The 22,994-nt window shown below is 29.2% G+C and overlaps 1 protein-coding gene across 5 annotated transcripts in view; it reads right to left on the bottom strand.

The window, feature by feature from the left end:
* The window catches only part of LOC659822 (zinc finger protein rotund), a 145,346-nt gene that overhangs the window by 68,900 nt on the left and 53,452 nt on the right, over positions 1-22,994 (bottom strand). For 3 of the 5 annotated variants that reach the window (XM_015984902.2, XM_015984901.2, XM_015984900.2), the window contains exons 1-2: positions 7,367-7,856; positions 3,408-3,569 (exon numbers count right to left, since the gene is read on the bottom strand). In XM_015984902.2, coding sequence (XP_015840388.1) covers positions 3,408-3,569; positions 7,367-7,669 — 465 coding nt within the window. In that variant the 5' untranslated portion in view covers positions 7,670-7,856. Of the gene's footprint in view, positions 1-3,407; positions 3,570-7,366; positions 7,857-22,994 lie in introns of those variants that run through there. The other 2 variants (XM_064358285.1, XM_008203014.3) reach the window with 1 other exon arrangement.

Below are 22,994 nucleotides of genomic sequence, written 5' to 3' on the forward strand. Positions count from 1 at the left end.
TGGAAGGGCTTTGTTTAAGACGTGTATGCTAATTCCCGACTGTCTTTTACCGTTGCTGGTGCGTTTTTTTAGAATGAGGGGTGAAAGGGTTTTTTGGCGAGTAACGAGGGACGGCTTAATGGAAAAACTCGATTATTTTATTAATTTCCAATTACTTGAAACGTGGAAACTGATACGAAATCCTCGAACAATTTTACGTAAAATGAGAGGTTTGGGAATAAGGTATAAGTGGTTTTTCGGGAAAATTGCAAAAACAAACCAATCAAACTATGATCGATTGGAGGTTGATAAAAATTCAAATTCTGACCGATATCTTGAGAACTGATAACATATTAACACCAACAAATATGATAATAAAAAAAAATTATCCGAGGAAGGTACAAATTTTTGAAAATTAATTTTGCTGTGAAGTGTTCCTTTGATGGTTTTTTGCTCATTTCAGAATTATTTTTTGACAATATTTTTAAAAACTAAAATATTTTTTTTGGTTTATCAGATGGGAGAAACATTTTTCTGACAAAATATTTTCGATTTCGAAAAAATGAAAAATAACATCAACTTTCCATGAATATTGTATTGAACTGAGATCGACATTTGGTTGCAAAAACAATTAACTTCATATTTCACCAATTAACCAATATTTCACCATTTTTCACCGAAAAATTTGTAAAAAATAAAAAAAATTGAAAATTAATTTTGACCTATAAGTATTCACAAAATCATCTTTTGCAGAACAATCATAAACACTGTTTCACAATTTCCGAACAATTCTGTGTAAAACTAGTTATTCGGGAAAAATTATTTTATGAAAAAAAATTACTAGAACAATTATCTTAACAAAATCACATTTTTTTTCGACCAAATTACGTGCATTTATTTACTTTTTTTACTTTTATAATCTTATTAATTTCTAGTCATAATTTATTTTTCAAAAACTGGTAAAAAAGTTCGTAGTGATTGTTGACACTAAAAATTAAAGTTGACGTTTAATACATTTGTCACATTCAAAATTTTTGGCCCACTAAACGTCGTATTCATATTTTCCTTGTAAAGAATTTTCAAAAAAAATTAAAATGAAAAAACGGCATTTTGTAATTACAATGATTAAAACAAAATATTATAAAACGGATTCCGAACGATAATTGTTCAGAAAAAATCAGATTTATTAATTTTCGATCCGAATTCCTACTTAATTTTTTTCAAAAAAATCCTAAAATTTTGATTCCTGGAATTAGTATGTAATTGTAACAGTATAAATCTGACAGTTTGGAAAATTTTGCGTCATTTTATATAAAACGGCGATTTTAATAATTTTTTGGTCAAAATAAAAAAAATTGGTATTGTCCTGTCAAGGACGAAAAAAAAATTTAAAATTTTATTTTAACTATAACACTTTCTTTTACTGTACAAAACAAAATACAGATTCACAGTCTTTGGAAAATTTTCTGTAAGAATACAGATACTGTGACAATTTCATGGCCCACTTTACTCTCAAAAAAATTATTTCGATTGTTTTTAAAAAAGTTACAAAAATAAAAAAAAATGTAACTTCAAACTTTTATTGGTTAATAATACTTAATATTGAGTAATAATTTACAATAAAAAAACTTAAACTAATTAAACTAAAGACAGATTTACAAACCTGGGAAAATTCTTTCTAAGAAAATTCACTTCAAGTTTCATGATTTTTTCAAAAAAAAAAGAAAAAATCTCACTAATAATTATTATTATCAGAAATAAGTTGTGTAAGCCAGTATTTATTTATTTTGTATTTTATTTATTTTATTAAATTATTTTTTTATTTTGTATTTTAACCGAAGAAATCTGGTTTATTTGTGTAATTATTTTCGACCACAAAATTTTACCAAAAACTTGTTAAAATTTTGATCTCTATTGTTTATTAGTTTTAATAATTGTCTGTTTAAAAATTAAGTTATTAAAAAAAATTGTCGAAAGGACGAAAGAAAATTGAAAATTGAATTTTAACCGATAATTGAAAAACTTTTTTTTACACAACAAAATGTAACACAGATTCATAATACTTGGGAAATTCTGCGTAAGAAAAGACATTTCTATGACAATGTCATAGCCCACTTTCCAAAAAAAAAAAAAATTAAAAAAAACATCAAAATTAAAAAAATTCAATTTTCCACAAATAATGTGGAAAAAATTTCATAAACCCAGATTTATTAATTTCCAGTCGGAATTATTTGTTTTTTTGAATGGTGCAGTTTTGACAAAATACAAAAATTTTTATTTCCATTGGTTACTAATATTAATCGGTAACTTTTATTAAATAATTTAAATTAATTAAATTAAATACAGACTTACAATTCAGAATAAATTCTGAATAGATACGTCAATTTCAGAGCCCACTGTGTTCAGATTTTTTTTTCAAAAAATTGATTTTTCACCAATAACTACGGAACTAATAATCATAGGTAAATAATTTGAACATATTCGGAATCCTCGACTCCTTTGAGATAATAAAACGGCATGTTTTTAATATTTGTCTGTTTAAAAAAAAGATATTACTATTGCCTTGTTAAGGAAGAAAAAAATTGAAAACTGAATTTTAAACGATAATTTAAAACTCTCTTTTAAAGAACAAAATGAAACATAAATTCACAATCCTGTGAATTCTGTGTAAAAAAATAATTTCTGTGATAATTTCATGGCCCACTTTTCTCAGAAAAAAAAAATAATGAAAAAAAGTTTTTCCCCAAATAATGTGGAGAAGATTGCGTAAGCCTAGATTTATTAATTTTTAAATGTAATTTGTCCAGAAAGCACTTTTGTTTGTTTTTTTGAAAAAACCATTTTTTTCAAAAAATTACAAAATTCAAAAATTTGGATTTCCATTGGTCACTAATGTTCATCAGTAATTTATATTAAATAAATAAGTTAAATTAATCAAATTAAACTAAATTTCTGAATTTCAGGGCCTACTTTGACTAAAAAAAAATTCAACAAATTGACAAAATTTTGACTAACAGATTTTTCAATAATAACAAATTAACAATAATATAATAGTTTTATTCTTCTCTCGTCAAAAATGCGAAAATTGTGAGAATTTTTTTGGAAAAATTTTGACCAACCAATTTTTCACCCATAATTTCGGAACTAATAATCGTATCTAAATAAATTGTACATATTCGGAATCCTTGACTAATTCTACATTAGATGTGATAGTTTTAGTTCTTTTTTCACCATAAATATGAAAAATATTTGCGTAAACCCAGAACGAAAAATCGCCCAAAATTATCCAGCACATCGCACTCAAAGATAAGTCAAAAAATCGTGCGATAATGGCTGTTTAAACACTCACACACTTGTAATTTCTTATCAATCGAACAAACACCGCTAAATGACGGAAAATACGGCAAATATGGTGCAACATGTCTCACCTCTTGATTCCAGGACATGTAATGCGACATCGCTGGATCCATATGCTCAGCCATAACACTCATCCAGTGGACGAGTCCTTGGGCCCCCTGGCCTCCCACGCCCCCCGACTGCGGCCCCGAGGGGCTGCCACCCGATTGGGCCCCGTCCCAGCCGAATGCTTTCTGCAAAAAAAAGGGGGAAACACCTTAAAAAAACCAATCGAAACACCACGAATTTTTGTTTTGTTTTAATTTGTTCGTATTGTTTTATCATTTCGCGACGAGGAGAAAATTGTATCAAAATACTTAAAAATTGTATTTTTTCAAGCGGTCGTTCGCCGATTTCGCACCTGAACAGAGGCCAACTGCTAATTAAAACATTAACAAGCGCAAAAAACTGTTTGCTAAAACTTTGACCTACTCTCGAGCGATGGAGAGAAAAGAAAGAAAAATCTTTTACAGCGCTTTAATCGAATTAGTGCGGTGGACGCGTCTTGTAATAATGTCATTTGAAAGTGACAATAACGCGAGAAAAAATCATTCTTTTATTCGATGTAATTAGAGAGAATAGGGAGGAAAAAAAGAGAGTGTCACTCGGGTTAAATGTTTATCTTATCCTTCGGTTTGTTGATTCTTAATTCTCTCGTTTCGAGGTGTTAATTGGACGGTTTACGACGTGTCGGTGTCCATAAATGAATGTTAAAAAGCGCCGAACGATAAGGAAAATTCGGAAACGGTAAAAAAGCGGAAATATTGAGCATCACTTCTGATTTATTTAACTAATTTTATAAATAGCCAAAAAAAAACGCTAAAATAAATTATTAAAATTCAGAATGCATTTTATTTCAAATTTCTAATTAAATTACTTGTAATTAATTTTTTAGCCTACAAAATCATTACGGACTTTTTCCATAAATTATTTTTTAAGTACAGATTTAAACAAAATTAGTTAACTTATTATTAAGAATTTCTTGCTCAAAAGTCGTTGTTTTAGAATAACACTGTAGAAATTATAAAACTTAGATTAATTAATATTTTTATATTTTTCTAATTTTATTGATATTACTTAATATTCCCAATTATTAATTAATTATAAGGAAGTGAATAAGTTTAAAACAATTCACATGTACAGAGAATAATATAATGTATTTAATAATGTTTGTACGTCTCTTGGTTTTTAAGATATAGGAAAAAACACTTTCAATAGACACACCCTGTATACGTACAAATTATTATATTATTTTTCTAACATATTTTTTTACAGAAGCGAATTAAAATTTAATTCAGGATTAAACAACATGATTTTAATTAAGTTGGCATTTACCAAAAAAAAACGTCAAATTAATCCCGAATTAAAATTTGAGAGATAATAAAGGTCGATTTATAAAAGGCGAATTAAAACCGATTTCACGATTAAACTAATTTGAAATTGACATCACAATTACAAATTAATTGCGAATTATAATTTAATCTAGAATTAATATAATTCGGTTTAAGATGGCATTTACTTTACAAAGGTCAAATTAATTGCGAATTAAAACATGATCGAAATCAAATTTTCTGTAAAAGGTAGAACCGATTTAAAACAAATAAAAACTAATTCAGAATTAAACTAATTCGTGTTTAATTGCGATTTACTTATTAAAAATTAAGGGCCGGTTTATAGAAAGTTTTGTTGAAATTTAATTCTTTGTTAAAAGTTAACAACGCAAATAAAACAATCAAATTGCTCCAATTTGGTCACGTAATCATTTAATCATGCATTTAATTGCAGATTAACTTAATGACGCATCTATAAATCGACCCTTTATTATTCCCATTAACTTGCAAATTAATCGTCAGTTAAAATTTGTTCTGTAAACTTTAAGGACAATTTTCAGGAAGCGAAATAAAATTGATTTGAATTAAGTGTCCATTTACTACTTTGTTTTGACAAACGTTAAATTAATTATTTGCGAATTAGAATTTAATTGCAGCTTAAAGTTCTATAAACCGTAGAGCCTAACAGAAAGAGAATTAAAATTTAATCCAGGATTAATCTACATATAATTCAAGTGAAGGTGTCTTGACAGCGACAAATGTCAAATTCATTGCGAATTAAAACTGGATCACAACTAAATATTCAATAAAACTTGGGACCAATTTATGGAAAACGAAATAAAATTTAAGTTGCAAATTAATGGTGAATTAAATTTTGAGTTTTTCAGAAATGTTCGTCTGTTCAGTTTAAGATCGATTATCACAAAGCGAATTAAAAACGTCAAAAAATATTATCGCATTAAAATATTTTGTAAAACTTAGAACAGATTTTAAAACGAATTAAATTAATACAAGGATTAAACTAATCCGTATTAATTTGCTCTTTACTTGTTTACACTTAAAAAGATTAAATTAAACGAGTTGTGAAAACTGATTAGGTCAGACAAATTTAATTTAATCCAGGATTAAACCCACGATTAATATTATTTGAATAATGTTGTCTTAATTTCGACATACTTCAAATTAATTGCGAATTAAAATTGATCGCAATTAAATAACCGATTTATAGAAGGTGAATTAAAATTTAATAAAATTAATAAATATCGACAACACATCGACAGCAAAGAATTTATTAGAAATTAAAATTTGACTGAAACTGTAAATCTTCGGCTCAGTTTAAAAGTGAATTAAAATTTAATTGTAATTAAACAATGTTCGCAAAGCTGGTGTAAATATTAAATAATAATATGGAATGTTATTATTAGTTAAATTAGTTAAAGTAGCATTTCGAATTTATTAAGTTTCAAAAATTTTATACCATGTAGTCGTTTTGGGCTTAAAATCTTCACTTTCTGGACTTTATTTTCGTCGCAAATTTAATTAAGTTAAAGTAGTAATTAGTAGTTAGAATTAATTTAATCTATACACAGTTTTCGCTATTTTAATCGTGTTATGACATTTTCTCTTAGATTTTTATAATTTATAATGGAAGAAAATTCAAAAAAGTTTCCAAAAGTCATTTTAGACACGCAAAAAATTGTTGTAATAGCCTTATAATTCTTAAAGAATTTATAAATACTGAAACTAAGTTTTGGTTTTCTCTAATAACATTGAAACAAATAAAAAATTTAAAAATATATAAAAAATCAAAATAAAATAGAAAAATATAAAATAAAATAAATAATAAATTTGTGGGTAAAATATAGACCAGGAACCAAATGATACTCCAAAAATATTCTAGTCAAAATTGAACTTAGCCGGAAATGGTGTTGTTTTTGCATTTTTCGAAAATTTAGCCACTAATCTGTCACAAAAAAATCACCCTTTTTCGAGCATTTAAACCAATTTTTGTACTAAAAATTCTATTTTTCGCCAGCTGTTCTTAAACCAGAACGTGAAATCACTAACTACATCGATCAAAAATGACGTTATTTCTCCTATTTTCAAACTTTAGAGCACAAAAGTAGGACGAAAAGTAGCGAATTTCTTTAAGAAAATTTGTTGTTCTTAAGCAATTTCACACTTCTTGCAAACTGAAAAGTGCATTTTATTGGAGTTATACTACTAATTGTTGTTGTTTTTTTCTTTTTTTTAATTATTATTCTTCATTCTTCTTATAAAACTGTACTTTCTCCAGTAAAAAATATTTCAATGTTAAAAATACCTTTTCCCACAAATAATTTGGAGAAGGTTACCTAAGTTCAGATTTATTTATTTATTTCTGGTCGAATTGAGTTTGAAAAATTGTTTTTCAAAAAATTACAAAAATTTGGATTATAAATATTAATTAATAATTTATTTTAAATGAGTTATACTAAGTAAAATTAAACACAGATTTATTGGTATAATCCTGGGAAAATTCTAAGTAAGAAAAGTTACTTCTAATTTTATGTGCCATTTTTCCCAAAAAAATTACACTAATGATCAAAAATTAGAAAACGGTGTTGTTTTGAAGCAATTTCTGTTTTTTTTTCCTTTTTTTTTCTTTTTTTCTATAATACCTGTTCAAACTCCCTGTCCTTATGAAATTGCAACATATTCTTGTACACACTCGTCTTATCATCATTACTCGACGAAAGCACGGCTTTGGCAAGTAGTGTCTTATAAAACTGCGTCGGTAGAAGCAACTGATTGTTATTATAAGTGTCCAACTTGTTAACAAAATCGTTGTATTTCAAGCCAGACTTGTACAAGCCGGTGCCAGTACTGATGACGCTTTCGTTATTGTTCGAAACGGTGGCACACGAATCACTCGAATCCGAACTGTCCATCGGATGGTCCTCCACCTGCCTAACGGCCGTCATTTTAGAAAAATATTTTGCAAAAAAATTTTAGGAACTTTGAGGAACTTTCGGTACAGTGTTAACTTTTTTTTTCAGAGTTGTTGTATGTTTAATTTGCGGGCGTCTGCGTCCTGGCGTCACGTGTCCGACGTCCCATGTCGGCGTCGGCAATTAAAACGCGGCGTTAATGAGTGGAGGGGCGTCGGTGGGGCGGGGCCCACTTTCACACACGTGTTTAATTACTCGTCGGGCGCCCTCAGGCCGGCCCTGCATCCGCGCCGCGACGACGATGCACTTGTTAGTTCAGGAGTTTTCCGTCGACTGAAGTGCGGCGCCCGCCCGAGAACTGGGGCACACAGAAATAAGAAAGAAAAAGAAGTGCAGCGCCGAAGAAAAAATTGTAAAAAAATTGTATGTACATACACGCGGAAGTAAGTATCGAGCGCATATAGAGTTTTAATATTGATTGGTTATAGTCTCGGGGTGCATAAGGAAGAATGCGGCGGCGGTGGCGGCGATGCACCGCCTCCGGGGACGCAAAAAATGGCGCCGACACGTGACGATTAACCGGTTAAGAGCGGTTAATTGGGGGCGGCGGGGGCGGCTGCATGTGCAGCGCGCAAGACGAAAAAAGCAAGAAAACTGCATTTCGAGGAAAACACATCAAAATATATAACATCCGATGCGCTTTATTTCGACATTTTTCCGGAACGAACGGGAAAGAAAACGACAAGGGTGGGGGCGGCGAGACGATTTCCCACACCGAGCACACTTTGTTTACAAGCGATTTAAATTAAGAGAAATGAACACGTATTAAAAATTTTCACTGCTTGTGTGTATTTCCGTTCCTTTGGAGATGTTTACCTTAAATATTTACCAATTTTTTATCTGCGGTTGGGCGATATGGTGCAATAGTGATAAGGTGAATTTTTACAAAAAATGATTAATCAATCGATAACAAGTCCATTTCTCTCATTGGACTATCGACAATCAAAAGTTGAAAGGCGCCATCTTGCAAAATTCGGCAACGCCTCCTGAGGTTTAAGGTGAATAATAAAACTACTCAAAAAGCGAATTGAATTAAAATATTAAGTGAAGATCGTATCATTTTTCACGGTTTGGCAATTTGGGCGTACAGTCAGGAGCAAAATTAATGTGCAACATTGGCAATAAGTCTTAATTTCTATTTTTTTTAATTAACAATTAAAAGAAAAAATTAATTCGATTTGTTAAAGTAATCATCACTGTTTTCCTCTATTTTTATAAAACACTCTTTAAAACTTTGACTTTTTGCCAAAATACAAAATTTTGTTAATATTGTTCAGAATTTTTGTATATAAATTCCATGATTGAAGCAACAAAAAAGTGTTAGAACACCTTTTTTTTGGTTTGTAAGTTTAATAGTTATTTATTATACAAGACGATAAAATTTTATTTTATCTTCGAGAGCGCTTGAGAAGATAATGGAGTACAATACAAAATTTTATCTTATCCTCCATAATTTCTATTGAATTAGTGAGTTATTTTGATTGACAATTATAAACGTCAAAAAATTCAACTAAGAAAAAAATGTCAAAAACAGAAAAACAACAATGGTTGTGAACCATATTTCTCTAGACGATAAAATTTCGTTTTACCGTGAAGTAGTTAGTGGGTAAAGTAACATTTTACCGTTTACGATAAAATAAAATCAAAAAATTTACGAAGTTTTGCAAATGTTTTTTTTAATATTCACATTAACTTGATCTATTTTTGTGAAATAGTTATGTAGTGAGAAGGAATAATATTGGTTATTTTGTCTCATTTTTAGTAGTGAATCAAAAAAAAATTACTACAATTTTTGGCGTCTCTACAAAGTATTGACATAAAAATTTGAATTTCCTCGGTGAATTTTTTTTATTCTAAAAAAAATACTAAAAGTTCCTCACATAATATCTGAAAAAAACTTGTGTAAAGAATGTTTTTTCTCAAAATTCTAAAAGTTATTCAAACGTTTTCAAATCATTATATTTTTCGATTTTTTACGGTCTTTGTCTTATTTTTCAAATTTTTGTACAATTTTTCCAGATTTTGTATTTGAATTTCCGAAACGATGAAACGACTAAAGCACCGAAAAAAACCTTTTATTTATTTATTATTGTTTTATTATTTAGAAAATTTCTAAAAAATTCTTTACACCTATTTAACAAAAACTTGATTTCTCTCAATTTTTTATTAAAGCAATATCTATTTCATCATTTTGTGAAATGGTGGTGAATAGAATGAGTTTTGCTACGTTTTTTGTCGTCTTTTCAAATCCTTGATATAATTTGAAAATTTCTAGAGGAACTTTTTATTTTCTGAAAAAATATTAAAAATTTCTCACATTTGTAGAAAAACTTGTGTAAAAGAGTGATTTTGACTCAAAATTCTAGAAGTTTTTCAATTGTCTTATGATTTTTGCCTTATTTTGATTTTTTTATTGCTTACTTGTTAAATCTTCTTGTGATTTTCACAAATTTTTGTATTTGAATTTCCAAAACGGGGAGACGATGGAAACAACAAAAAAGAGCAATTTTTTATTTTATTATTACTTTTTTTATTTTAAAACACTTCAACAAATTCCTTATCTTTAACAAAACTTATTCAAAAGATAGAATTTATTTTAAATTCGTCAATTTTCCGTACCTAAATGTTTAAAGGTTTAGATTTTTTACGACTTTTTTTTCTTTAAAGCTTTGCAAGAGCTCAAAAATCCAAATGGTTTTTCTTAAAAAAAAAATAAAAAGGTTTGTACATTTCATAGAAAAACAATTTTCTACGAATGTTTCAAGATTTGTTTTTAGATTTTTTGCTATTTGTTTTTTTTTTCAAAATTTTGAAGCTACACAAAAGTGCTTACACTCTAAAACGGTTTATACTAGAAAAACTAGTTAGATATAGAAATTTCTTCTTAAAATTTTTAAAGTATTACAAATGTCCAGAAATTATCACACTGTGAACAAGATCTATTTCTTTACACTATATTATAGGTGTACTTCTTCTCCCATTTTCAGATCTTAATGTAACTTTTACAAAGTAACTTTTTAAAAATATCTGTTTTTAAGGACTGTTTTCTGCAACTGGATATTTTGAAATAAAAAATAAGCATTAGGCTCTTCCAAATAAAACAATTATTCTTACTTAACTCAAGACTTTTTATTTCAAAATTTAAAGAAAAACGGGTTGAAGATCTTGAATAAAATGGACACAAGTAAAGAAAATAATCTAAATTCTGGGTAGAAATGCTCAGTACTAAAATTAAATTTGTTAGGCAAAATAACCTAAATGCTAAATGGGAATATTTTTAAATAAAGTTTGGTAAAAAAAAACTACTTATAAAACGCTATACCTAGATACCTACTAGGTATTTTATTTATTATTATGCATTAATTATTTAACTTAGCGCCCAGCGTTGAATTTTTTCCTACAAAAAAATTTAAAGAATAAAATCTTGCAAGACTCCATTGTCTCTTTAGTTTAGATCAATGTTTGATTTGAAGGGTGTTTTTTGGACGAACTTTGAGAAACAAGCCACAGCAAGCAATTTTATTTTATTTATTCAATTAAATTCCCACGCCGTTATTCAAACATTTTTTCGACTTTGTTTCGCCGAAGAATATTTTTGCTTTAAGAGAGAAAATTAAACTTGCAAAGTAGATTTTCCCTTAATAAAAATACAGACGAGCAAAAAATGGTCGAAAGAAAGTTAAAATTAGATTTTTTTCTCTTGTTATATTTTTTGTCTATACGCAATGTCAATGACCGGTCAAAATTCAAAGAGGTCTTTCTTTCCAAACCCGTTCCGAAAAATAAACAACCCCTTGCTCAAATCACGGCCAATTTCGTTCACACGGAAGAGAGATATCGGAAAATATGCACGCCCCGGCAAAACACCAACCACAATAAAAATTTATTAGATGTTTACTTATAAAAATCTATTTGAATATCTTGCGGTATTTGGCTCGACAAAAGCGCACAAAAGACGCCCGATGAAAAGATTCAGCGGCGTGTCGTCTTTCACCCCTTCACAATGGGCCGTTGTGCGGATAAATAGCCCGGTACGTGCCCATCTTCAGGTAATCAGTTATAAAAAAAGGGTGCAAGATATTCAAATTCGACCCTTTCGACGACTAATGACTCTTGAACAAACAGTTTGTCGCCAGGATAGAATCGCTAATTCGCGGCTTTTTCTCACGAAATAACCACGAGGTGTGGTGGAACTATAATTTCAAATAAAACGCTAATTATGATCGAGCTTATGGAGGGTAAAAGCCGGAAAGGGAAACAAAGTGTAGCAACAGGTCCATCAAGAGCCTCAAAATTGTTTATTTCAGTCTAACGTAGGCATTCTCCACGTTTCGCTTTGCGTTCATACTAGAAAATATCAACTGAAATGCGCTTATGATGGTTTCGTGTTAGAAAACCAGAAAAAAAGATACACATTTGAAATAAAGACATTAAGCACTTTTTTTTAAGAATCTAATAACGTTATCAGCGATTTTTTTCAACCATTCGTTTAACTGTAATCACATAAAGTTGTATTTTTTTAAATAGGAATCATAGTTGGTTATGACACTTTAAAAAAGCTTATTTTTTTCTGATTTGATATGTCTATTATTTTTGAGTCAAAATCTTGGGATATAATTGACATAATAAAATCAAATAAAATAAAAACACTGGTCTGCAACGAAATCCTACTTTAAATAAAATTAGTATGAATATGAAGATTTAAACGTGTTGCTATCACTATCACAAACAGATCTTTTTAACGACTTTTTTAATTTTTCAAAATTATTTTTTTGTCTCGTTGCATTTACGCTACTTTGATCCATTTACTAACTGTACGTACACATACAAATGCGTTCAGTTGATAAGAAAATAAATAAAATATTCATATAATATAATATATTCATATAAAATTCAGGAAATTATCAAAAAAAAATTTTTTTTCTTCTTATGAAAATCTAAAAAATATGCAATATGTTCTTACAAAAAATTGTTTGAGCCTTTTTTCACGAAATATAGATCTTCAAAGTTAAATTTTTTAATGCTTCAGGTCATATTTTTTGGACTTCAGTTAGCAGAAACGACAGCTTTTGCAACAATTGAAATCTTAAAAAAATCATATCTTTCTTATTATAAAAGATATACATTTGAAATAAAGACATTAAGCACTTTTTTTTAAGAATCTAATAACGTTATCAGCGATTTTTTTCAACCATTCGTTTAACTGTAATCACATAAAGTTGTATTTTTTTAAATAGGAATCATAGTTGGTTATGACATTTTAGAAAAGCTTATTTTTTTCTGATTTGATATGTCTATTATTTTTGAGTCAAAATCTTGGGATATAATTGACATAATAAAATCAAATAAAATAAAAACACTGCTCTGCAACGAAATCCTACTTTAAATAAAATTAGTATGAATATGAAGATTTAAACGTGTTGCTATCACTATCACAAACAGATCTTTTTAACGACTTTTTTAATTTTTCAAAATTATTTTTTTGTCTCGTTGCATTTACGCTACTTTGATCCATTTACTAACTGTACGTACACATACAAATGCGTTCAGTTGATAAGAAAATAAATAAAATATTCATATAATATAATATATTCATATAAAATTCAGGAAATTATCAAAAAAATTTTTTTTTCTTCTTATGAAAATCTAAAAAATATGCAATATGTTCTTACAAAAAATTGTTTGAGCCTTTTTTCACGAAATATAGATCTTCAAAGTTAAATTTTTTAATGCTTCAGGTCATATTTTTTGGACTTCAGTTAGCAGAAACGACAGCTTTTGCAACAATTGAAATCTTAAAAAAATCATATCTTTCTTATTATAAAAGATATACATTTGAAATAAAGACATTAAGCACTTTTTTTTAAGAATCTAATAACGTTATCAGCGATTTTTTTCAACCATTCGTTTAACTGCAATCACATAAAGTTGTATTTTTTTTAAATAGGAATCATAGTTGGTTATGACATTTTTGAAAAGTTTATTTTTTTCTGATTTGATATGTCTATTATTTTTGAGTCAAAATCTTGGGATATAATTGACATAATAAAATAAAATATAATAAAAACACTGGTCTGCAACGAAATCCTACTTTAAATAAAATTAGTATGAATATGAAGATTTAAACGTGTTGGTATCACTATCACATACAGATCTTTTTAACGATTTTTTTTAATTTTTCAAAATTATTTTTTTTGTCTCGTTGCATTAACACTACTTTGATCCATTTACTAACTGTACGTACACATACAAATGCGTTCAGTTGATAGGAAAATAAAGAAAATATTCATATAATATAATATAATATATTCATATAAAATTCAGGAAATTATCAAAAAAATTTTTTTTTCTTGATAATGATGATAATGATGATAATGATAATGATAATGTTTTATTGATGTTATAAATACAAAGTATCTTACATACGTCACCAAGAAAAGAAAAGAAAACAAGAAAATACACTTTAACCGTATACAAAAGCAGATAATAATAATTATATAAGAAAACTTAGTTAAGATGACATTTTACAAAAATAATTACTGAATTCATCAACAGAGTAAAATGCCTCTTGTAGCAGGAAAGATTTAACACAGTTTTTAAAAGCCTTGAACTCGAGGTTTTTATAGGTGTCAGGTAACATGTTAAATAATTTAATACAGTAATAACTTGTGCTGTTTCTAGTACGTGATAATCGCAGAAAATTTGGTCTGAGTAAATGCCGGAATCTGGTGGAGTATGTATGATCAAACGAATCATATTTGTTTAAGTTTTGATGAGTATATAGAAGACATTGCAAAATATAAGTGCAGGGAACCGTTAAAATTTTGAAGTTTCTGAAATAATGACGACAGTCACTCTGATAGTGACAGCCAGCAATAATTCTGATACATTTTCTTTGTATTTTGAATAATTTAGCTGTATGTGGCGAATGACCCCAAGCAAGGATGGCATATGAAAGAACACTGTGAAATATGGCATGATAAACTGATAATAAAGTTTTAGTCGATAAGGTAGATACCAACTGCCTAAACAAGAACAATTTTTTAGAAAGTTTAGTAACTAAGTAGTCGCAATGAGTTTCCCAAGTCAATCCACAATCCAGAAAAACACCTAACAGCTTAATATAAGAAGGGGTAATAAATGATTTGTTTAAGGAAAAAATAATTTCTTGAGTTTTGGCACAATTAACGGTAAGTTTGTTACCAATAAACCAGTCTTTAATTTTGGTTTCAACACAAGTTTTTATGTGATCCAGAGCCTCTTTTGAATCAAAAGCGCCATAGATAGTGGTGTCGTCAGCAAACAGTAAGAAATTAGTATCTTTAATAGAAAGTGGCAGGTCATTTATAAAGATGAGAAATAGAGTCGGTCCTAGGACCGATCCTTGCGGTACACCAAATTTAATTTCCATTTTATTGGAATTAATATTGTGAGCAGAAACGAACTGACATCTATTTATTAAGTATGAATTCATCAAACTAATACTTCTGACACAGAATCCATATGATTTTAATTTTTGTAACAATATACCATGCTCAACACAATCAAATGCTTTTGTTGAGTCCAAACAGCAAACATAGGTATTTTCCTTATTTTCAAAACTAGACAAAATTTTTTCACTAAGGTAGTTAATAGCTAGGGATGTTGAGTGATTGCATCTAAAACCAAATTGGAACTGCGAGTAGAGACTATTATGAAAATCTAAAAAATATGCAATATGTTCTTACAAAAAATTGTTTGAGCCTTTTTTCACGAAATATAGATCTTCAAAGTTAAATTTTTTAATGCTTCAGATCATATTTTTTTGGACTTCAGTTAGCAGAAACGACAGCTTTTGCAACAATTGAAATCTTAAAAAAAAATCATATCTTTCTTATTATAAAAGATACACATTTGAAATAAAGACATTAAGCACTTTTTTTTTAAATCTAATAACGTTATCAGCGATTTTTTCAACCATTCGTAACTGTAATCACATAAAGTTGTATTTTTTTAAATAGGAATCATAGTTGGTTATGACATTTTTGAAAAGCTTATTTTTTTCTGATTTGATATGTCTATTATTTTTGAGTTAAAATCTTGGGATATAATTGACATAATAAAATAAAATAAAATAAAATAAAAACACTGGTCTGCAACGAAATCCTACTTTAAATAAAATTAGTATGAATATGAAGATTTAAACGTGTTGCTATCACTATCACATACAGATCTTTTTAACGATTTTTTTTAATTTTTCAAAATTATTTTTTTGTCTCGTTGCATTTATGCTACTTTGAACCATTTACTATCTGTACGTACACATACAAATGCTTTCAGTTCATAAGAAAATAAATAAAATATTCATATAATATAATATAATATATTCATATAAAATTAAGGAAATTATCAAAAAAAAATTTTTTTCTTCTTATGAAAATCTAAAAAATATGCAATATGTTCTTACAAAAAATTGTTTGAGCCTTTTTTCACGAAATGTAGATCTTCAAAGTTAAATTTTTTAATGCTTCAGATCATATTTTTTTGGACTTCAGTTAGCAGAAACGACAGCTTTTGCAACAATTGAAATCTTAAAAAAATCATATCTTTCTTATTATAAAAGATACACATTTGAAATAAAGACATTAAGCACTTTTTTTTTTAAATCTAATAACGTTATCAGCGATTTTTTCAACCATTCGTAACTGTAATCACATAAAGTTGTATTTTTTTAAATAGGAATCATAGTTGGTTATGACATTTTTGAAAAGCTTATTTTTTTCTGATTTGATATGTCTATTATTTTTGAGTCAAAATCTTGGGATATAATTGACATAATAAAATAAAATAAAATAAAAACACTGCTCTGCAACGAAATCCTACTTTAAATAAAATTAGTATGAATATGAAGATTTAAACGTGTTGCTATCACTATCACATACAGATCTTTTTAACGATTTTTTTTAATTTTTCAAAATTATTTTTTTTGTCTCGTAGCATTTACGCTACTTTGATCCATTTACTAACTGTACGTACACATACAAATGCTTTCAGTTGATAGGAAAATAAATAAAATATTCATATAATATAATATAATATATTCATATAAAATTAAGGAAATTATCAAAAAAAATTTTTTTTCTTCTTATGAAAATCTAAAAAATATGCAATATGTTCTTACAAAAAATTGTTTGAGCCTTTTTTCACGAAATATAGATCTTCAAAGTTAATTTTATTAATGCTTCAGATAATATTTTTTTAGACTTCAGTTAGCAGAAACGACAGCTTTTGCAACAATTGACAAACACCTGTTGAAAAAATCAACAATTAATGTCTAATGATGTGTAAAACAATTAAGAAACTTGTAAATTCGACATCATAGGAAACAAAAAAGCAACAATCGTTGCTAAGGAAAAGAAATTAAATAAAATATATCAAAACAATTTGTTTGAAAAAAAATCTATTTTTATTTTTTTGCTTAACTGAACGTCATTTATCACCATACGAGAGATTGTCCAACACTTTTGAATCAGCCTGTATAAGGAATTTTTTCGAGTTTTTCAAAGTAAATAATTTGATTTATTCTGCAAACTCTTTTGTGGCGATCAATTGTCTCGTGTCAGAAATTCAAATACAGAAAATTTAGAATAAAGCAAAGAACTTAAAAAACACATTAAAAAAGTATTTTGTAATTTAATTACAATTTGTAATTTATTTTTATAATAATTCAGTTTTTGATACACTCTTTTCTGCGAATGTAAGAAATTTTCAAAAGTTTTTCAAAATGAAAAACATTACTCACTCCTCAAACTTTTTTTGTATGCGTCTCGTCGTAAAAATTTTGAGAAATTATATCAAAATTTTAAAAGACGGTAATCATAAACAGTCAATAATAATAAAAATAGGACCAAAATTTTTAGATAAAATCTTACACACTTTCAAGTTTAATTTTCTTTCTTGAAGCAAAAATATTCTCTGTCGAAAAAATTTTTGAATAAGAAGAGGGTGGAAACTTAATTAAATAAATAAAATAATATTGGCGGGTTTCACAAAAATTTTGTCTGAAAAACACACAATCTCTTCCTAAATCTCCAAATAAAAAATAATAAAGAAAACACAAAGAATTTTGAGATCAAACTTAAAAAAAATCTGTTTTTGAAATATACAACCGAAAACGTCAAGATCCAGTTACTAAAAACCAGTCCTAACACTTTGCCAAGTCTTCCTCTAATCAATTGTGATTGCTTTTATACTTTCGAAATACTATATTCGTTTTTTTGAAAAATTTTTTTTCAGTCTGAGGCTCGAGGAATTTAAAAATTTAAATAAATAATCACGAAAAGTTTACGAAATTTAGATCTTGGGACAAAGACCTAAAGTCTTGTGAATCTTTCTTAATTTTTTATTTTCAAGCTTATTATTTCGTTCTAAAGATCCTTAATAAAGTGTCACAAAGCCTTGAGATAATTGATAAGGATTTCAAATTTCAAAGAGTCCTAAAGCAAAGAAACACAATTTTGAATCCTTAGAATGTTATAATAATAGAGATTAAAAAGCAAAAAAATTTGAAAAAATAAGTGCATGAGTATTTAACTGAAAAATTGAACAAAACTATTGCTGTGTGGCTTTTTTACAAGGACCTATCAAACTTCACTAAATCTTTCCCAGGATATTGAGTCTCCAAAGGGAAAGAAATTAACTGATATTTTATTTCAAGATCTGTAAGAAATACTTTGAAGAATCTTCAATCATTTGTGAATTCTTATTATTAATCTCAAGCTACAAAGATCGTTTTTCCAAAAATGTAATTTTAGTCTGACCTTAAGAAACCTTAAAAAAATTAAATCCGTACTTTTTGATTTCAAACTTGTTATTTTATTGATTAATTAATTAATTTTGTCCAAAAAGTCTTGAGACAAAGAATTAGAATTGTGAAATAATTGGCATGAACGTATTTTTTGCAAATTATAATAATTGTTAAGATTTTTCGATCGGCGATAAATCTTTCAGCGCCGACTTTGCAATTTCGAAACAAATATCTCGTCTGTCGCGACTCCCATCTCCGGCTCTAAAGCCCCGAATATGTATTTGTACAAGTCTCAATAAAAATAAACCTCTCGAATGTCGGAAATCGAAAAAGCTTTCCACCAACTTTTCATCTCTTGTGTAACTCGTCTTTCTATTTTTGCCAACAAAAATTAACGAAATTGATCCGTTGGGCTAAAGTTCAAAGATCGCGACCCTTTTTTGTGTGTGGATGAGGGTGAAATGACGTCGAAAAAACACCTCATACATTCGAAATCGTTGTGAAAATTTGATAATAAATCGTTCCGTCCTCGTCGGCTCGTGACGTATGTAACGTGGAATTTTCTTTGTCTCTTTTACATCCGTCTGCACGATGTCTAGCCGACTCTATCGATTTGCCACCTTTGTGGGAACGCTCTCTCTGTCTAAAGGCATGCGGGGGCGGCTGTTGCTTTCCACCTAGTTTTCCGCACGATAATCACAAGGTCTTTGTCTGGGGCGGCTGTGGGGGTGGCCGGGGGTGGAATTTCGATTAGCGCTGCTTTGACACTTGACGTTTGATAAGGAAAAATAGGAAAGAAGCGGCAAGGAATATTGAATTAGTGTAGGTCGGGTTGGCCGAACTACGGATTACTATAGCTTAGGAGGCGAAACGAACAAAAAAAACGTCCCTGTTATTGGTAGTTCCATTACTGGCGCCAGAGAGCGCAGTTAATAACGGTTAACATATTGTAAATAAAAAAAATACAAACTCATAGAGCCTTAAATTTTCACTAGTAAGAGATAAACAAAATGCAAAAATTATATTGTTAACTATGTTAAAAAAAAATTCAAACTTTTACCAATTTGCACTTTCCCCTATATTTTTCGAAACGCTGCGAATACGGTTAGAGATGCAAGAAAAATGTTAGGAACAAAGTTGTAGAGAATTAAATTTTCTACAAAAAAGTCCCCGACACCGTATCATTATCTTCAACCATTTAGGCCCCAAAGTCGCTCAAAGACGCTCAAGCGACGGATTTGCTTCGTTTTGCCGGTGGTCATGTATTGTAAAGTTAATTTATACCTAAACCATTGAAGATAGAAATATGGTGTCGTGGACTTTTTTGTAGAAAATTTAATTCTCTACAACTTTGTTCTTTACACTTTTTTTGTATCTTCAACCGTATTCGCAGCGTTCGCAAAAATATAAGATGGAACGCAAATTAATAATTCTAAGCGTTATTTCTTAGTGCACCGTCGCACATTAATCAAAACGCTGGGAATACGGTTAAAGATACAAAAAAAATGTTGAAAAAAAAGTTGTAGAGAATTAAATTTCCTTCAAAAAAGTCCGCGAAATCATATCTTTATCTTCAACCATTTAGGCCCCAAAGCCGTTCAAAGACGCTCAAGCGACGGATTTGCTTCATTTTGCTGGTGGTCAAGTATTGTAAAGTTAATTTATACCTAAACTGTTGAAGATAAAGATATGATTTCGCGGACTTTTTTGAAGGAAATTTAATTCTCTACAACTTTTTTTTCAACATTTTTTTTGTATCTTTAACCGTATTCCCAGCGTTTTGATTAATGTGCGACGGTGCACTAAGAAATAACGCTTAGAATTATTAATTTGCGTTCCATCTTATATATTTGCGAACGCTGCGAATACGGTTGAAGATACAAAAACAGTGTAAAGAACAAAGTTGTAGAGAATTAAATTTTCTACAAAAAAGTCCGCGACACCATATTTCTATCTTCAACCATTTAGGCCCCAAAGCCGTTCAAAGACGCTCAAGCGACGGATTTGCTTCATTTTGCTGGTGGTCAAGTATTGTAAAGTTAATTTATACCTAAACTGTTGAAGATAGAAATATGGTGTCGCGGACTTTTTTGTAGAAAATTTAATTCTCTACAACTTTGTTCTTTACACTGTTTTTGTATCTTCAACCGTATTCGCAGCGTTCGCAAATATATAAGATGGAACGCAAATTAATAATTCTAAGCGTTATTTCTTAGTGCACCGTCGCACATTAATCAAAACGCTGGGAATACGGTTAAAGATACAAAAAAAATGTTGAAAAGAAAGTTGTAGAGAATTAAATTTCTTACAAAAAAGTCCGCGAAACCATATCTTTATCTTCAACCATTTAGGCCCCAAAGTCGCTCAAAGACGCTCAAGCGACGGATTTGCTTCATTTTGCTGGTGGTCAAGTATTGTAAAGTTAATTTATACCTAAACTGTTGAAGATAGAAATATGGTGTCCCGGACTTTTTTGTAGAAAATTTAATTCTCTACAACTTTGTTCTTTACACTGTTTTTGTATCTTCAACCATATTCGCAGCGTTTTGTAAAATACGAGACGCATCGCAAATTTTAAATTATATATTTTTTTCGCATGTTTCTTATGAAAATTTCAGCCGTTAGTTTTTCTCAGTCTATTAGTAGTGCAAAGCTCAACATTTTTGTATTTTTTCCAAGTAATTAGTAATTTGGTTTAATTTAAATTAATTAAAACGATTTGACAACGAGACGCTATAGCGCTCGAAGCGCCCTCATTTTTACTCTACCATACTATATCTTTTGGGTACGATTTTGTATCTCGTTGCGTCTCCTAGTTTATAGCCCGCCGTAAACAATTCAAGAACTTAAATTATTTGCAAAACTTCGCGTTAACAGTTGAATAAAATGTCGCTTGATTATTCAAATCCAATTCAGCGCCTTGTCTTTTTGCACCAATTTTTGTTTTCCGCAATGCCCTTAAACCATTTGCTAATCACCAATCATGCCTTCCGCGCTCCATTAATTGCCCACATTCATATCAAGTCGCTCATTACCCTTCCATATAAATATTCCAATTAAGACGTTAAGCAGGAAATCGTCCGTTTCACCGATTCCTGCTGTATAAAATCGTTCGTTTTGCTGCCGCCGCCGCCGCCGCCTCCCTCCGGGGCCATGCCAAAACATGAAAAAACACGCCGCCACCGATGTTATTTCACCAAACACGGAGAGAACGGCGGAATTTTTTTGCAATAAGCGTGCGTTTGTTATTTTTTCATTTTTTCGGGGGCGGCGCAAGAGTGCTCTTTTTCAACGCGGATAAGTGGACGGCCGTACCGCGAAATAACAATAATAAAGGACGGTAGGGGGCGCTGCTAATTGAGGGAAAAAAACAAGGGAGGGTAGATAATTAAAAGAAAAAAAATTGGACGAAATTGAAAAGTTGTGTGGTTTTTGAGGGTTTCTCAAACTGTTTCATGTTAAATCGACTTGAAATTATCAAACAATAGAAATTATAAAATTACAGTGAAACCTCCCTTAACGGACATTTCTTCACAACGGACATTTTTGTAGGAACGTAACAAAACCTATATTAAAATTTGCACCTCCCATTAGAGGACACCTCTCTACAACGGACAATTTAAGTCCGGTGTCCCTTGTTGAGAGCTTGTACTGGATTTTCAAGTCTTCTGTTTAGATTTTAATTCTTTCTCGAGTTCAAATTCACCATCGGTGTCCGTTGTTGAGAGCTTTTACTGTATTTTCAAGTCAAAACCTTTAAAAATGTTTCTTGTATATTAACTTTCCTTAAAATTTCCTTCTTTTAGAATCTCTTTCAGCTTTAATTACTAAGTATTTAACTAATATTTTCTCCAACTCTAATTTTGAACACTAAAACAAAATCTTTAAAGATATGTCGAAACTTATTTTAATTATTTTAATTCTAACATCTTTATTCATTTTAGAATTTTTAAAAGTTCTATTAAAACATTTTTCTTTAAAAGCTTGGTAAGTGTAAATTGACAAATCTTATCATTTTGTAATAAATTGTGTCTTCCTTTTAGACTATTTTTTTGGAATTTTGTACAAAATCTTTCAATCTGTTGAAAATTCAATACAATTTGAGCTTTAGATTTAAATTTTAGAATCTTTCTTTCCCAATTTTAATGTTTGAGAATTTTTTTATTTTTTTATTTTTTCGATTACGCCAAAACTATTCGAAAAAATGAAACTGTTCTGATGTAAACTTATGTAAAATAATTCGGGTAATCGACTGACGTTGAGCAAAATCCAAAATTAATAATAGTTTTCAAGTTATCAATACGTAAATTTCACCAATTTTTGTCTTTGTTAGCAATTTTCTTGAAAATTGCTATTAGTCAGAAGACGCTGGTCTTTTTGAAAAAATATAGATAATTAAAAGAGCTTTCCAAAGATAATAACTTAATGGGATTACGTCTAATAATTCCGGAGTTATTGCGCGATAAATGCTTCAGGCACCGGAAATCAATTAAAATCTCGAAAAATCGGAAA

This window comes from Tribolium castaneum, chromosome 8 (assembly GCF_031307605.1).
Source record: "Tribolium castaneum strain GA2 chromosome 8, icTriCast1.1, whole genome shotgun sequence".
Lineage (NCBI taxonomy): Eukaryota > Metazoa > Arthropoda > Insecta > Coleoptera > Tenebrionidae > Tribolium > Tribolium castaneum.